Source organism: Macaca nemestrina, chromosome X, assembly GCF_043159975.1.
Source record: "Macaca nemestrina isolate mMacNem1 chromosome X, mMacNem.hap1, whole genome shotgun sequence".
Lineage (NCBI taxonomy): Eukaryota > Metazoa > Chordata > Mammalia > Primates > Cercopithecidae > Macaca > Macaca nemestrina.
In genome coordinates this window covers 19,339,874-19,358,030 of record NC_092145.1, presented here as the reverse complement: position 1 = coordinate 19,358,030, position 18,157 = coordinate 19,339,874, and the positions used below count along the sequence as shown (strand labels likewise).

Sequence of the window (18,157 nt, the reverse complement as noted above, 5' to 3'; positions counted from 1 at the left end):
CCATTATAAATCAGTCAAACTCTTTCTCTCTGCCTGTCCCTACTTCAATTCCATCATTGCCAATTCAGTCCTAAGGTAAATAATACTCAATTATCCCAGAGGTGCTTATTTCTTTGGGCCCTTTTGAAAGCCCTAAAATAAGTCATCATTAACTAATCAATTTCCCTTATGAAGCAACACACGCTTTTCCCGGGGACAAAGATAAAGCAGAAAAATGAAGAAGAAAAAAAACAAAAAACAAAAAACAAAAAAACCAAAAAAACTTAGGTACACCCAGCCTCTGATTCTGTGTAAAAGACACAGAAATAGCAGTAAAGGGAGAAAGGAAGGTAGGTATAGAGTGAGTGGGTCTATTAGCACAATAGAAAAGGGCTGGAAAAGACGTGCTAGAAGGGACAGGGCAACAGCTTCCCCACTATTATTTCTACCACAGAATGCTTTCAGAGGTCCCTAAACAGGGGCAGCCTTTTTGGCAAACCAACCTCCGAGCTGCCTACTAGCCCACCACACAAAGCATGGATCACTATTGATGCACAATTTTCTACCACAAATCACCACCCACACTTATGCTTCCACATGGTTAAAGCTTGAGGATGATAGAAAAGCTGTAAGTAATTCCAGGCGGCTGCCTCTGTAAAGGGAAGAACACAGCTGCTGTATCCCACAAAAGGGATCTCCTACACCCTGTGTTCGGGGCTAACACATGTTCTCCAATGTTTCTATCATACTGTGGAGAACTAATGTCAGAGCCCCCTATCCGGTCTTCACATTAAGCCTCCTCCTACATGGACAACCCCTATGAAGGGGCAGCTTGTGTGGACAGGGCAGTGACTCTGTCTCTGTGGTGCCCACTGTTCTCTTGACTAATACCAAATCTCTCCATGTGGGTCATCCAACTTATTCTACCTCTGGGCTTCTTCCAAGCCACCTAGCAAGGGAAGGATGTCTCTTGATCCATCTCCCTTATAATCAGTGCACAACTGCTCCTACTGGAAAGAAATCAGGCTCTGGGAAAATGGAAAAGCTGATAGCATTTTCAGTTCCCAGCATCATAGGAAGCCCTAAGATAACCATTCAATTTCCATCTCTCAGAGAGGAGAGGTCTTCAGAGGCACAGGTGCAAAGAAGCAGAGGCCCATAAACTAGGTTCTAGACCTCACAAGGCAGCAACATTTCCTCCACCTCTTCCTGCTTTCTCTGGACCACAACTCCCCCTAATTCTCCTTTTGAGATGCCTTTCTGCGCATCAAGTAATGGCAGGATGATCCTTGTTCTGCCCCCCTAATAGTCAGTGCACATCTGCTTCTATTGGAAATAGATCAGGCTCTAAATGGAGCTGCCCTATCTCAATCTACCCAAGAGAGAGGTGAGGTGTGGAGAACTCACAGTCTAGACTTTACAGAACAGAGGGAAGAAAATAAAGGAGAGAGTGTAAGGAGTATTGATCCTTATGTGCAGAGAATGAATCCATTTAGGAAGAGTTTGAATCCTTATTTTCTGGCTTCTGTTTTTATGCTTCTCAAAGTCATGATCACATATCCTTCTCAAGTCACCCTCATTGTAGGCCACTGAGTCACTGCCAAAGACTCAAGGATTAGTCCTGGCTTATTTGCTTTAGAAACCAAGAGAAATAGTGTTCCTTCATCCATAGTAGATACAGCAGAAAGTGTAAAATGTTACCTTAAATGCAATACCCTTGCCCTGTAAAAGCCCTAACTACAGATGCTTTCAAGAAAATGTGAGCTGAAGAAATGGAGCGAAGCAGAGAGCTTCAAGTGCCGAGGACTGTGAGAAGTGCAATCTAGACTCTAGAGGACTCTAGAGTGGCTACATTGGCAAATTGTTGTTCCAGCTTCACTAACATATCCCTCTTTGGTACTCACGGTTGTTGCAATCATATAACCTTTTCAAGATCTGCCAAGAGATCATCTTTGAGATTATGTAACTTTGCATAAACTGATGTGCAGTCAAGCATGTGGGGCGTGTGAGATAAATCTCTAAAACAGTTCATTTCATTGCGCTTGTAGGAAAACTTGTTTCGCTACTCTAAAAGACAAGGAAAATTGGAAAGGGATGATGATAGAGGAGTCTTAGTTTGGAAGCCTTTTTCTCATCCCACCTCTGTTCACCAGCCTCAGGTTAATTGGGGGAAGCTCGTCCCCCAACCTCACGTCTGAGCTGGGCCCCGAGTTAGCTAAGGTCCATGAGAGTCAGACTGGCACCTAAGTCCGTGCAGCCAGCCCAGTAAATAGCCTGGAACACGGAACTGCCCCCTAGTCTCATGCCACTTCAAGCGGCAGGCCTGGCCAACTGCTCTGAGGATGTGTCAGACATACATGAATGCAAACAGGAAGGAAGATTGAAAACTTTTGCATTTTGCTGCAGTAGGAAGCTATCTCTTGGGTGAGGTTGGCTTTGGAGTGATAAAGGCCTGTTGTGCAAGGAACTCCCAGCTTAGTCCTACCTCTTCCTAAACTCCCCCTGCTGGTGCCAAGGCAAGGTGCTCTCCACTGGGGATGGAAAGGGGCTGGCCCCTTGGCTTTTTACACGTACTAGGGGATGCAGGGAGCTCATCACCTCCTCACTCTGCTAAAAGGAAAGTGGAGAGTGTGGGAAAACAGGCATCTTAGAAGCAATAAAAGAAAGAAAGAAAAAGTGAATTGAAGCACAATAACATATTCACCATGCCACAGCAGTTTGTTTTACTTGTCAGTAGTCTATGGTCCACTCTTATTATTACAGAATTTGTGTGCATCTCCCGAGCTTCAAACTATTTTTGTTATTCGCATCTATTAACTCAGCTCATCTACGTGTTTATTTTCCTAGAACTGATATTTAGTTTGTCTCATGGTGTGCGGTGTTTTATTATTCAGATCCTCTGTACTTCTACTAGAAATGTGTTTTAGATACCCAAATAACACTCAGTAATAAAGACACCATGGACATGGTCCCTAGAGACTGGAAGTCTGTCTTCCAAAATAGGGCTGCTTTGGGGATAAACACTGCTCAGGAAAGTCACTTTTCTCTTGTACCAGACTATAAGGGGTTTACATGGTCTGGGAGAGGGGTAGTGCAGATCCTGTTGTATCTTGGACTACGGCATCTTCCTGTCCTCACTCTTGGGAATATATGTCTCCCATCTATGCATTCAGTCCCACCCCTTAGTCCATATGACCAACCTTGGCTTTGAGGCAGAGGGGTATTTAAGGAGCTTTAGGCCAGCATTCTGACCTCAGCTTCAAGCTACCTTTCTTACTTCTGTGGCTCTGCCTCTGTGCTTAATCTAGATGACTTCAGCCCTACCTTTTGTCTACCTTTCCTAAACTTGAGCCCATGTCCTTCTCTTGATAATTTACAAGATACACTTCATCTCCCTCCTTAGATGGGGAGTTCTCTTGTTTCTTGGTGGGGTTGGAGGTGTGTGAATCGTAAGTCTGAGTATTGCTGTGAGAATCTGGAAGAATCCCCTGAAACAGCAAGGAATAACCAATCCTCATCCTCCCATTCCATATATCCCATTTTCTCTGATTTATGTACTTCCATGTCTTCCTAGAGCCAGGTAAGAAGCTCTAGCTTCTTAGCTTTATTGTCAGCTACTCCCTTCATCACTCCCCAACCCACACACAAATATGAGACTGATTCATAGAAACCAGGCCAGATCCAACTATTCAAAACTGCTCACCAAGGCCTGAGAGGTCCCAAGTCAGTGTCATAAGAATCTCAGTTGAAGATCATCCAGGTTACTAATCAGAAAAGTAGAGGGAGGGGAGGAGGAATAGAGGTTGATTCATCTGTACAAATATACAGTTAGAAGAAATAAGATCTAGTCTAGGGTGACCATAGTTAACAATAATCTAGTGTACGTTTGAAAAAGGCTAAAAGAGAATAATTCAAATGTTCTTAGCATAAAGAAAAGACAAATAGGGGCCGGGTGCGTTGGCTCATGCCTGTAATTCCAACACTTTGGGAGGCTGAGGTGGGCGGATCACTTGAGGTCAGGAGCTCGAGACCAGCCTGGCCAACATGGTAAAGCCTTGTCTCTACTAAAAAAAAAAAAAAATACAAAAATTAGCTGGGCATGGTGGCGGGTGCCTGTAGTCCCAGCTACTCAGGAGGCTGAGGCAGGAGAATCGCTTGAGCCCAGGATGCGGAGGCTGCAGTAAGCCAAGATTGCGCCACTGTACTCCAGGCTGTGTGACAGAGCAAGACTCCGTTTCAAAAAAAAAAAATTGAAGGTGATAGATATTCCAATGACACCAATGTGATCCTTACACATTATATGAATGCAACAAATTTTCACACGTACCCCCGAAATATGTACATCTCTTATGTATAAATTAAAAATAAGCTTAAAAAGAAAGACCAGGGTTCTAGAAAGTAGATCTTTTAAACAGCCACACCAGCCCCTATACCATGCACCAGATACCTTCACTGAAAAACAAAAGGTGCTCCAGCACTGACTCAACTATTAACAGCCTTCATTCCATGTATCTCATTTTGCCCTGCTTCCAACCCATCCTTGTGGTTCTTCCTTTTTTGTCTGCCCTTGTAGATGAATAAAAAGAGAATGCAACTTGGTACTAGAAAGCTCTGGATTTGAACTCTGGCTCTTCCACTTACAGATGTGTGTGACCTGTCGTGCCAAACCCCTATCAACTCCAGTGGGGATGGCACCAGGCTCCAGAGGCTGAAGAAGAGATCCAGAGCTAGCGAAAAAGACATAGGGTTTTACTGGGGCTTACGGATGGGGAAATAGTCCAGTGGTGGTGGGCTAGGCAGGAGAACTGCAACTACTTGCATAAAGCATGCAGTTTATATAGCATTTTCACTTAGCATCCTTTCCCTAACAACCTCCATCTGGCAACCTTTACGCAACCCAAAACTTGGGCCCCCAAGCCCCTGTATGGTCTGTGTTCCACAGGACAGGCAGGGGGCTCAGATGTTCCTCATAGACAAGGAAGGCATCCCAGGCTGGCCACTCTCTAGCTGGGAACACACACTCAGGTGCATCTGCTATACAGGGTGGTTCTTTGGGTATGCTTGCTATTGCTTTTAGGTGCGTTTACCATACATGACCTTAATCAAATTTATTTACCTTCTGAGGCTTTCTTTCTTCACCTCTAAAATGCAAAAGAATATCATCTCCCTCTCAGAGCTGTCTCAGGATTAAATGAGATAACATACATAAAGAATACCTATAGCACCCAGCATACAGTAGATGCTCAGTACATGGTGTCTGTCATTCCATCTCAGATCAAGCCATTGAGATGGCACCTCTTCCACCTATATGCAAGGCTAGTGTGGTCTAATTAGATGACAAAGGAAAATGTGTATTTTGCTCTTCATATTTGAACCTAGCTATTATTTTTATTTGAGCTAGAACACGTCCCTCCACAACCATGTGGCTTATCTCTCCCAGAGACAGCTCCAGCAAACAGATTTCTTTTGTTGACTTGGCCCCAATAAACCACCTTTTGAAGCCCCTCATTCCCAGTCCCTCACTATGCTCCAATAAGCACTGCTTGTACTGGGCGGACCCAGAAGATGGGAACTGGGAAAGGAAAACAAGGTCAGGCCTTAAAACTAAGTAAGACTTAGAGGCAGTGTGGTCAAAGATGGGATGAAGGACGAGCAGGTCAAAATAATGTTCAGACGTGATTCCAGGGACACAACCACTCTGCCATGGCACACCCCTTAGGTATGGTTCAGTGCACTTCTTGAGGGACAAGGTGTGCCTCGTATGTTTTTAAAGGAGCCAAGCGAATCCAGACACCCACTTTAGTTCACTCAAGTGCACAGCCCAACCACAAGTGTAGTGTGGCTGCTACATTCCTAAATTGTCAACCAAAATATATGAGAATGCCCTGGGACGTCTTCCGAGATTGCGGAGAGGGGTGGGTCCAAACCAATCACTCTTCTGCTCAAAAATTAGAAATAACTTCTTATTGCCTGCTGAATGAACTGCAGACTCAGCCCACGGCATTCAAGTGCTTTTCACAAGTTAATGTCAACCTGCCTGGCCAGGCTTACTTCACCTTGCTTTCCTATCCACACCCACCCTTCAGCCACACAGCACTGTTCATTCCCTGAACACGCTCCCACACACTCCCACCTCTGTGTCTTTGATACTTATTTGTGACTTCTTCCCTGTCCTTCATCTCTACCTGCTTCAACCCTTCACAGTTCCTCTGAAAAAATGGACTGTCCCATGAGTCCTTTCCTGATCCCCAAGGCTCCTCCAACTGGCCTCTTTTCTCTGAACTATGATAGAATTTACTTCTATCTCACTTGTGGCATGGATTCTAGTTTGTGCCTAGACTGTGGCCCTTGCTAGGGTTCCAACATCACAGGCAGGTCTGGTAACTTGGAGGAATAGTGGTAGGGTGGAGGGCCTCCAAAGAGATAAAGTCTCCTGAGGGAAGGCAATAGCCAAGTGCAACAGAGCTGATTCAGGCACGAATCTGCCTCCAGCCCAGAATCCTCGAACGCAGGCCAGTGTCCTATCCAGGGACTTATTTGCATCCATGAAGGAGTCTCATGACAGCAAAGGGAATGAGATCCCTAATCCGGTCCACTGAGGTCAAAGGTATAAGTGATGTCTGTCTAATGGCCTCTCTAATGGTCCCAGTGAGGCCAAACTGCAGAGAAGGAGGAACTGTTGTGCTCTGAGAGGACGCCTCCATGGAGGGAGAATTGGAGTCCAGATCACTGGAGAGGGTTCTGGTTCAGGACACTCAGTGGATGCTGCAAGAGCTGCATCTAAGCCATGGGACAGTCAAAATCCTCAGGAACCCAGGCAGGTTTTCTTTAGGACATCCAAGCCTGATAGAGTACAGATGACACCTTTGGAAACCATCTTGATGAGGATGGATCAAGTCAGCATTCTATGCTGGAACCAGTTGAAACTGGTGGCTGGGTTGAGGCCACCTCTGTCTGATGGGGTAGTGGTTATGAGTATGAACTACAGAGCCAGCTCCCTGGGTTCAGCTTGAGAATTTGATTTGCCCTATGCTTCAGCTTCCTCATAGATAAATGGGGATAACAGAATCAGTCAACTGAGAGCAGCAAGTGAGACCTCCTTGATGTCAGTAGTTGTGAAGTACATTTCAAGAGGCCCAGCAGACTGTATCAAATAAAGTAGAGGACTGATTTGTGGCTATGTGGATATGCAAAAGCAACCTACAGATTCTTGGCTCTGTTTAAAGGGGGAAACAATAGTTCTAGATTTTTTTCTAGAAAGACTGGGGGAGGGTCTTGATGCCATTATAATTTGGCTATTAAAGGATGAGACCTTATTATTTTTTTCTTTTTTTCCTTTTGTTGTTATTGTTGTTGTTGTTGATTGTTTGTTTGTTTTGAGACAGAGTCTCACTCTGTCGCCCAGGCTGGAGTGCAATGGCTCGATCTCAGCTCACTGCAACCTCCGCCTCCCGGGTTCAACTGATTTTCGTACCTCAGCCTCCTGAGTAGCTGGGACTACAGGCACTTGCCACCATGCCAGGCTAAATTTTTGTAATTTTATTAGAGATGGGGTTTCGTCATGTTGGCCAGGCTGGTCTCAAACTCCTGTCCTCAAGTGGTCTGCTTGCCTCAGCTTCCCAAAGTGCTGGGATTACAGGTGTGAGCCACTGCACCTGGCCTTCTCTTTTCTTTTTATTTTAATTATTTTTAGGCACGGGGTCTTGCTGTTGTTACCCAGGCTGGAGTGCAGTGGTGTGATCATCATTCACTATAGCCTTGAACTCCTGGGCTCAGGCGAGCCTCCTGCCTCAGCCTCCAGAGTAGCTGAGAGTATAGGCATGTGCCACCATGGCAGATTAATGAGAACGTATTTTTTATTTGCAGGCTGATCATACCTTGTCATATCGGCAATGCTCAGCAAATCAGTCATGATCACTGGAGAGGGACTGCTGTGCTTGGTGGAAAAGTGCAAAAGACTACAAGTCTTGGCAAAGTAACATAGAGACTGCAGGGCAGAGCATGGGGCACCCAGTGGAACAGCAACAGTGCCAGTGAGAACATACTGGGAGGACCCTCATTGTTAGGGGCTCCTAGAAGTGCATGAGGTGAGGGCGTTGCAGGAAGCTAAACATTATGTGTGAGAAAGGATGTGTCGCAGCCAGAGAGATTCCAATTTTCTGGCTATTTGCGTCTTTGCTTTATCTCTTTCACCAAGCTCTTTCAGGACAGGTGTTAAGTCTTACTCATCTCAGTATCTCCCAAGAGCAAGAGCCCTAGTCCTCACAGAGGCTGTGGAGACTGCAGGGTGGCCTGATGCCCACTGGATCAGCAGCAGCACTAGGCAGAGCCGGCTCCATCCTGTGCACAGGTGAGACTTGCTAGAAAATGTCCCACTCATCCCTATCCCTCAATGGCATCTGGCCCTGGGCTTACTTTTATTTGCCCCATTTTTCAGCTTCATTGAGGCATAATTTATATACCATAAATTCACCCATTCTAAGTGTACAGGTTGAGTTTTAATAAATGTATACAATCATGCATCCATCATCATCACACCACATAGTTTTGGAATACTTCCATCTTTTCTAAATATTCCCTGTACTGCTTAGCAGTCATCCCTGCCCCAACCTTCAGACCCAGGCAACTATTTGTGTGTTGTCCATAATTTATGGTTTTGTCTTTTCCAGAGATTTCATATTAAGGAATCATATAGTATATCTGGTGTCTTTCATTGCATACATTTAAGATTCATCCATGTTGTAATAAGTATCAATTGTCCTTTTTTATTGCTGTGTAGTATTCCATTGCCTGGGTAAGCCATATTTTGTTAACCCACTTGCTAACATAACAGATAGACATTTGGGTTCTCATTTGTTTTTACAAAAAATGCTTCAGTGTTCATTTGCTTACTAGTCTTTGTGTAGATATATGTTTTCATTTATTTTGGGTAGAAGCCTAGAAGTGAAATTGTGGGGCTATACAGTAAATGTATAATTTTCATTGATTTGAGGCACCTGAACAGGATTAAGAAGTAGGAAGCCGAAAGTAAGCCACATGGGAATGGTACACATGGTTGAGGATACGGCAGAGAATTCCAGGAAAAGGAAGATAACTGAGAAGAAAGATAGAAATGCATTAAGAGAAAAATTCATCTACTTAATAGTTTGTACTTCAATATATGCAGGAAGCCTAAACATTTTATGTAATTACAAAATTGTCTCAATCTATTATAACAGTAGAATTTCACCTTGATTGTAGCATACACCATTAGGCATGTGTGGATGGACAAGTACAGTGATAAGGGCATCTATAAAGGCACCTAAGTCTGCCAACAGCCTACATGGTTGTCCACTTTTATGGAGCCATTAAGTTTAATCATGACAAGAATTTGCCTTTAACAAAAAATTCCATTTCAAAGATTCGATTGGAATTTCTACTCTTCGCTTCTACCTCTTGGCTTTCTACTCTACCATGTAGAGTAGAATAGTACAACTATTCCATGGCGCAGTTGTATTTATTTTACCTGGTCTCTGCAGAGGCCATTCTGAATAGTAAGCTGCCCTTGGAATACGAAACTGTACCAATCAGGTTTTAGGACCAGAAGTAATGAAAGAGAACTCTGTGACAACAGAAATAATTATTACATAGCTCCAAACACACCTACATATCGAATTATATTATCCTATAATTGATCTAACCCAATTAATCTGTAACAAAGAAATCCATCCGACTTCCTAGTGCAAAAGTATAAAAGAAGAAACTGTGGTCATTACAGACTTAAAGATTGACAGTTCTGGTCATTCAATTTTCAGTTCTTTTTGTTTGTTTGTTTTTGTTTTTGTTTTTGTTTTTGAGACGGAGTCTCGCTCCGTCGCCCAGGCTGGAGTGCAGTGCAGTGGCCAGATCTCAGCTCACTGCAAGCTCCGCCTCCTGGGTTCATGCCATTCTCCTGCCTCAGCCTCCCGAGTAACTGGGACTACAGGCACCCGCCACCTCGCCCGGCTAATTTTTTGTATTTTTTTAGTAGAGACGGGGTTTCACCGTGTTAGCCAGGATGGTCTCGATCTCCTCACCTCGTGATCCGCCCGTCTCGGCCTCCCAAAGTGCTGGGATTACAGGCTTGAGCCACCGCGCCCGGCCTCAATTTTCAGTTCTTAAATATACAAACAGATTTTGAAATTGAGTAAGAGGCAAAAAGTTTATGCACTTCATATTTCTCCCATTAGAGAGATCACCCAAGCACCCTGGATGATTTGGGCATAGGTGCCCAAGAGTTCAGTGAATCTGGCTTACCAGGGATTGAGATATATAGGGAGGACAGCCAGCTCCAGGAAGGTTTTTGACATATCTATCACAGCAGAGAACACCTTTTTCTTTAATGAAGACCCACAGAAATATCTGTTGCACCTCAGTATCAGGAAAAAAAAAACCCATGATCCTCTTGGAAGAACTGAATTATTTCTATCCTAAGTGGTTTTCAGAGTGTGGTCCCAACCAGCAGCATCCTCATCACCTGGGACCTTGTTCAAAATGCACATACTCAGGTCCCACTCCAGACCTAGCAAATCAGCAGCTCTGGAGGCGAGACCCAGCAATCTGTGTTTTGATAAGCCTTCCTGATGATTCTGGGGGAAGCCAGAATTTGAGAACCGCTGTCCTGTTTACTGGTGGCCGAGAATCTTAGAACCAAATTGGCAGCTTCTCTCCAGCAGCTGCTTTCTAACCCCTCTCCCCACCACCTGAGAGGTAGAGGTGCTTCAGCACCCTTAGATGCCCAGCTCCTTAGAGATTTAAAAAAACATTTTCACAATACCAACTAAACTGGGCTGTGAACCAGAAAACACAACTTCAGAAAATTGGTAACTTACTCGTCCAACTTCTTATACTTTTTTGAGTTAAAAAGCTGCGTTAGGATTGTATTATAATTCCTTAATCTAGAACCAGGTAGTTGTTTTGAAAATCTTGGATGATAATATCGACTACTTAAGTACTAAAAACAAAAAAGGATTTCATCATTTTGTATAGGCCAAGTGCCTAGCTAAAAATGATTAACAAGACATGGTTATCTTTTGCGAGTGAATTATAAGGTTGTAAAAGAGATATAAAAGCAAATGCATTTAAATTATCTATCATGAATCACTGGTTAGCCTGGAAATCTCTTGTTCTTTGGTTAATAGAACACGTAGAAAACCTAAGCCTACAATGCCAAATGAGCAAATATGGCTCATTGTCAGGAACTGAGTGTTTTTCATCTCTTGTCACTGATTTTTAACCTTTCAGAAGTCAAAGAGAATCTGTGTTTCATCAGTTCTGTTGAGAACTTGTGAGACTTTGGGTGGGATACTTTCCCTACTCTGGACCTCATTTCTGCCTCTGTAAAATGAGAGCATTTGATTTTGTCATGTCTAGGGTCACTTCCATCTCTGATATTCTGGGATCCTGGAATTCTAGAGATCTAAGACCCCCACTGCTCCAGTATTACTCCAACACAACTACTCTCTCCTGACCGCTCCTGATCAGAAGGAAGAGGGAGAAGAAAAAGTATTCCAGTGGCTGCAGCCTGCTGAAAGCATGAGTGAGATCTGGGAATTCAGATAATCTCAGAAATCACATGCAAGCATTACAGAACTTACAAAACAGTGCTGCATGGAGATCGACTGTGGTGTGAATAGTGAGACATGGTTTGCTCCTTGGTAAATGATACACAGGATTCCGAGGGAGATTTTATCACTAGTTTGCTGAGAACAAGATGTGAACCCTTTAAGGAGCCCTTTTCTGTAGAGACAATCTTAAAGAACCTGCCCAGTGTATGAAATTACTAAAGTGTATATATCTGAAAGCTTAGGAACTTGGGTTTATGCAAACACTCCGCGCACCCCCATTCCCATCAAAGGCAGTTATTTAGCTGAGTGATTCAAGCTGTGGCGATAACTTATAAAGGGTGGGGGATAGGTGTGGTTTGGGGGACTTAAACCACATCTGTCTTCCACCCTTCATGAAATTAAGCAGGTAATTGATTCAATTCATCCACTTCACTTTCTCTGAAGAACTGGTTGCCCCTACTAAGTATAAAGAACAACCTTTGTTGTTCCCCCTGTTCACTAGCTAGCCAAATACTTTGCTCTTTTTCATTTTGCTCCCCAGACTACTTTCTAATATGGTTATATTTATGAACACCTCACTACACGGTTTCTAGCTGAGACATTATGCATTGCATTTGATAATTTCAGAGAATATTTCTTAGCAGCTTCAATTACTAACTACACTCCAACTGCTAGCCTCCTGCTCCCAGACAGTGCCCCCCCTCCACGAACACATACATATAAAGCACATGGTTATGTTTTCTGTAAAAAGTAGCTTATCTGGCTGGTACTGAGGTGATTGCCTTAAATATGTGCTTCTTTCAATTGATGTAAACATCATCTACATGCCCATTATCCCCGAAGTCACCGATGGCATTTCTTCATCTGCAAATAATGATTTTCATTCTTAAAAGTTCTTTTGTGTCAGGAGCTTGAGCAGTGATGTTCTGTATTGTTTTGCTTTGGCATAAGGCAGTTTAGGTTCCCTTTAACCATTTCTAGAGAGAAAAATCCTAAACAGCTCTTTAAAAAAAAAAACAAAAAACATGGCATTAAAACAGACCATCAAACAGTAAAAGTGGTTTTATTAGGACATTTAGAGACAAAGCAACTGGTGCTGTGCCTGGATTTTTCATCTCTTAAAGGTTGTTTTGGCCGGGTGTGGTGGCTCATGCCTGTAATCCCAGCACTTTGGGAGGCCGAGGCGGGCGGATTGCCTGAGGTCAGGAGTTCAAGACCAGCCTGGCCAAAATGGTGAAACCCTGTCTCTACTAAAAATATAAAAATTAGCTGGGCATGGTGGCAGGTGCCTGTAATCCCACCTACTCAGGAGGCTGAGGCGGGAGAATTGTTTGAACCCAGGAGGCGGAGGTTGCAGTGAGCCGAGATCGAGCCACTGCACTCCAGCCTGAGTGACAGAGCGAGATCCACCTCAAAAAAAAATAAAATAAAATAAAATAAAAAGGTTGTTTTGATATTGTACAGCACAGTCTGAATAATTGCAAAGTTGGGGGTTACCATGTGACAGAGCTAGGTATTAAGCCCAAGTGACCTGAATTATCACTCTTTGGAGGTGACATCAACCCTGTCAAAGTGTAAATGATTTGCTGCTTCACCATCTCTCTGATATTAAATTTTGAGGAGTGGGTTCAAGGTTGTGCTTCAGGGGACACCTACACTTATTTATCATGTAAATGAAAATGCACTAGACTACCATGTGATTGCAGGGGGATAAATGGTTTTTTTCTAAAAAAAAATTGACAAAACCTATATAGACCATCCTGGGTAGACATGAAAACACGGTGATTCTAATAATCAATAAGATGATTTAATAAGGTCTAGTTGGTCCCAAGATTCCCCAACAGGGAAGAATAAGCAACTGCAGAGCATTTCCCCAGCCCCCTCCCTCTCCTTATGACAGGACACGCCAATAAAACTCCACCTCCTACTCTTCAGTGCCAGATGGGTAAGCATTTAGCCAAGCATGCTGGGAGACACACAGAACTGAAGCAAAGGAGTATCCGGATGTCTTGGATTTTCTTTCCATTCTGTTCTGTTCTGTTCTCCTAATACCATCTCGTTACTAGACGTAGGCATTGGACGTGACAATCACTGTATTTGAACTGAGAAGAAGAAATATTAAAGACACAGTCTTCAGAAGAAATGGCTCAAAGGCAGCCTCACTCACCTAATCAGACTTTAATTTCAATCACAAATGACACAGAATCAAGCTCTGTGGTTTCTAACGATAACACAAATAAAGGACGGAGCGGGGACAACTCTCCAGGAATAGAAGCATTGTGTGCCATCTATATTACTTATGCTGTGATCATTTCAGTGGGCATCCTTGGAAATGCTATTCTCATCAAAGTCTTTTTCAAGACCAAATCCATGCAAACAGTTCCAAATATTTTCATCACCAGCCTGGCTTTTGGAGATCTTTTACTTCTGCTAACTTGTGTGCCAGTGGATGCAACCCACTACCTTGCAGAAGGATGGCTGTTCGGAAGAATTGGTTGTAAGGTGCTCTCTTTCATCCGGCTCACTTCTGTTGGTGTGTCAGTGTTCACGTTAACAATTCTCAGCGCTGACAGGTGAGTTTCTTTTCTCTGTTATATTTGCCAGGATGTGAAATTGGGCAAAAAGAAAGGAAAGCTTGTACTTAGCATTTACTGGCTACTATTCTGCTTTTCTCACACTCTGTAACGTGGATGTGAGATTGAAAAATCTGGTGGCATTTAAAATAAAAGTTAGTGTAAGAATGTTAAAATTTCTGTGTTAGCATGGAGGAGAAGTTGAAATTGCATGCTTTATGGATAATTTATTCTTATTGTTTGCTCGAAAGTATACTGAACGGGGTTTTTATTTTTCTCCAGTTTATTAAGTAAAGCAAATTGTTCCAGGTGTAAAAGAAAAAAAATTCATGCTTTATACATTAGTGCAGCCTAGTGGTGCAATATAGTCAACATGAAAACCAGCATAGGTGTGAAATTGACCACATATGCATTACTATATATCGGAAGAGTGGTAAAAAGACACAAGCATCTAATTTATTTGAAATTCATCAAATTAGCTAATGGCAGAAAACGGTGAGGTTTTCAGCTCCCTGGTAACTTAGTGTAATGTCATCACGTAATTCTATTTGTTTTCTCTATAGGCATTCAGTGACATTATCATTTCCAGAGAAATAAATTAATCTTGGTTGACTCTTAGAGCTCTGTGGAGCGAGCGTGTGAGATCCTCTTGCAGTCAGGGTGTTCAGATTCTGTGTTAGGATATTTTCAGTCCAAGTACTCTGTTTTTTCTGTGTTCCTATTGTAGAATAACTATAAAAACATGAAAAAATTTGAGGCTCCAAATGTTAAAAGTGATGCTTTAAAAAGCCTAAAAGAAGCCTGTAGGTAATCGATGTTTGGCAGTACCCGAAGGAATAGCTTCTTCAGATTCTACAATCCGAGAGGAGGAAAACCTTTCCCTGTGTCTTTTTAAGATTTTTGCTTTGACTGGTCTTATATTCTATTTGAGGGCAGACTGGCTTAATGACTGTAGATTTTAAGGTGGATTTGTTTGAATGAGGAGGCATCTCTCTGTATCAGCACAGGACTTCTGATTGCAACTTTGCCTCACCCTAAATCTGTCCACTGATCAGCTTGGGCAACGAATTAACACTTATAAACGGGGAAGAAATTAATCCTCTCCTCTTTACCACATAAACCCTTGGAATTCTTTTCTAGGAAGGTTGGTAACTGTTCAGTCATGAAGAAAGGAAAATTAATTCAGTTTAACATCAGTCACTTATACAAAAGGAAGTCTTTTAGAACACTTAAGGTAATACCCAGGTGGTGAATCACACATGAAATCATGCTGATAAATGTTTATTTGTCCTAAATAGAGAGTCTATACATAAAATTATAAAATTGCAAATCTGGAATATCTCATAGGAGTGAATAATGGAAAAGGTGATTAGCATAAATAAAAATATTGGGATGTATTATGTGCATTTAAAACCACAGCCAATTCTAGTTGGTTAATGTTGACTTTGTTATATACATATGCATGGAGGGTAGAACTGGATGACCACTAAGGTCACTTCTCACCCTAAAATTTGGTAACTTTGATTTATTTGGACCTTGCCTCTGATTATGTGTTTCTAGATACAAGGCAGTTGTGAAGCCACTTGAGCGACAGCCCTCCAATGCCATCCTGAAGACTTGTATAAAAGCTGGCTGCGTCTGGATCGTGTCTATGATATTTGCTCTACCTGAGGCTATATTTTCAAATGTATATACTTTTCGAGATCCCAACAAAAATGTGACATTTGAATCGTGTACCTCTTATCCTGTCTCTAAGAAGCTCTTGCAAGAAATACATTCTCTGCTGTGCTTCTTAGTGTTCTACATTATTCCACTCTCTATTATCTCTGTCTATTATTCTTTGATTGCTAGGACCCTTTATAAAAGCACCCTGAACATACCTACTGAGGAACAAGGCCATGCCCGTAAGCAGGTATGTATTAATCAGTACTCATGCAAATCTAGTTTGAATTTAGAAGTGAAGTTCCTACTTTTGCACAGTGAGTAACTCTGTATCTTCCTGTGTATAAATGCAATTGCAGTGTAGTATTTTTGTTGTGAGCATAGGCTCCAGTTTGAATCCCAGCTCTATCACATAATAGCTGAGTAATCTTGAGCAAGTTACCTAACCTTTCTGAGCCTTGGTTTCCTTATCTGTAAAATGAAGATGATTACTAGATGATATAGATGAAATGCTTAGGTGCCGAGTAAGTATTTCAATAAATGGGAGGACTACTACTATTAGAGAGGTGACAATTGAAGTTTGAGAGTAGTCAAAATTTTTTACCCTATGGAATAGTGGGGAACACTGCATAAAATGATACTATGAAGAAAAGCATCTTTTGTTTTAGAAAGTGTAACAGAATAAAAACACATAGCATATAGAACTGGCAAGAATCCATAACACTATTCAGTGCAAACCACTTACACACAGATGAGCAAACTGAGGTGGGGAAGAGTGAGGGGAAAGAGTGGAATGCAAGTAGCACAAGAACACGGTGACTCACAGAAGCTTGATTAAGAGCACTGCAAGAGCCAGGTGTGCCCCCCTCTCATAAATATGGACAGAATAAAAGGAATGTTGCCAAAACATAGTTCCATTTAATTAAAAATATTTTTCTAACTTCTGGGGAAGGGGGAGAGATAATTCCATTTACCCCTTGATCAGTACACAGAAAACTGCGCCTTTTTTAGAGCTAATCCATTCAGTTAGTTTAACAATAGTGCTCATGAGACTGAAGTTGCATATTTAATGCCCATGTGAACCAGTTACCTTTGCTCTATTTGTGACCACGGGCTATATATTCACCTAACTTGGCTCATTTCTCTTATTAATAGATGTAAGTAGGATTATATTTGCATACAAAGGACAGCATATTTTGGGTTTATTTCTTTGACTATATGGTTAGAATTCCTATAGAGTAAAAACAATTTTAGATACAAGCTTGGCAACTTTCGTAGACCTCAAAAGAATATTCTGACCTAGCCAGCTTCTGCTGATGCAGTGAAAGCAGTTTTGTATAGCATCTCTCTGTTTTCAATTACATTAAATTTTGGAGAATTCCACGGCATTCTTTGAGTTAACTGCAGACATCCTAGAGTATCTCGAAATTAGGGGGGAAGGTGTATCTGAATTAGAGTTAATGAGTCCAGGATCAGAGGTTACCATGCCAATTGACTTGCTGTGTTATATAGTCACAGGCTGACTTCCTGCACATCCCAGGCAGTTAGCATACAAATGCATGTTCAAAGGGAAATCAGCTGTAATTAACTGTAAATTTCTATGTAAATTTATAGAAAAACTTTTTAAAATCTCTTACTGCTAAATTATTATTATTATTATTATTATTTTTGCTATGTTTCTTCCCCCTATAGATTGAATCCCGGAAGAGAATTGCCAGAACGGTATTGGTGTTGGTGGCTCTGTTTGCCCTCTGCTGGTTGCCAAATCACCTCCTGTACCTCTACCATTCATTCACTTCTCAAACCTATGTAGACCCCTCTGCCATGCATTTCATTTTCACCATTTTCTCTCGGGTTCTGGCTTTCAGCAATTCTTGCGTAAACCCCTTTGCTCTCTACTGGCTGAGCAAAACCTTCCAGAAGCATTTTAAAGCTCAGTTGTTCTGTTGCAAGGCAGAGCAGCCTGAGCCTCCTGTTGCTGACACCTCTCTTACCACCCTGGCTGTGATGGGAAGGGTCCCGGGCACTGGGAACATGCAGATGTCTGAAATTAGTGTGACCTCGTTCCCTGGGTGTAGTGTGAAGCAGGCAGAGGATAGAGTCTAGCTTTCCAGTGAAAAATGCTGTTTCTCCTCCCAGCATGTGTATCCAACTCTAAGCTGTGTATAGGTGTATGATGTCCAGATTTTTGTTGTTTCAAAAGTGTGTTGAAATCTTAGTAGTGAAGGATCCCTATAAGTAAGTAAAAGACAAATCATTACTTTCTTCAAAGTACAAATAGTAATGTCATCAGGCTTTCTAAATAAAATGAAGCCCCACTAAGTGCAGAAAGACAAGTTTATATATGCCAGTGAATAG

General features: G+C 42.2%; 1 protein-coding gene across 1 annotated transcript; it reads left to right on the top strand.

The window, feature by feature from the left end:
* Positions 1 to 13,665: 13,665 nt before the first annotated feature.
* LOC105481374 (bombesin receptor subtype 3) lies at positions 13,666 to 17,905 on the top strand. The gene is made up of 3 exons (XM_011740907.2): positions 13,666 to 14,137; positions 15,698 to 16,049; positions 17,492 to 17,905. Exons 1-3 carry the CDS (start codon positions 13,707 to 13,709, stop codon positions 17,903 to 17,905), a joined length of 1,197 nt encoding a protein of 398 aa, XP_011739209.1. The 5' UTR covers positions 13,666 to 13,706.
* The last annotated feature ends 252 nt before the right edge of the window (positions 17,906 to 18,157 follow it).

Bases quoted from the DNA above. Each gene is read 5' to 3' on its own strand.
- LOC105481374 (XM_011740907.2), top strand. From the start codon at position 13,707: ATGGCTCAAAGGCAGCCTCACTCACCTAATCAGACTTTAATTTCAATC. The intron at 14,138-15,697 runs GTGAGTTTCTTT...ATGTGTTTCTAG, and splicing joins ACAATTCTCAGCGCTGACAG to ATACAAGGCAGTTGTGAAGC. The intron at 16,050-17,491 runs GTATGTATTAAT...TTCCCCCTATAG, and splicing joins AAGGCCATGCCCGTAAGCAG to ATTGAATCCCGGAAGAGAAT.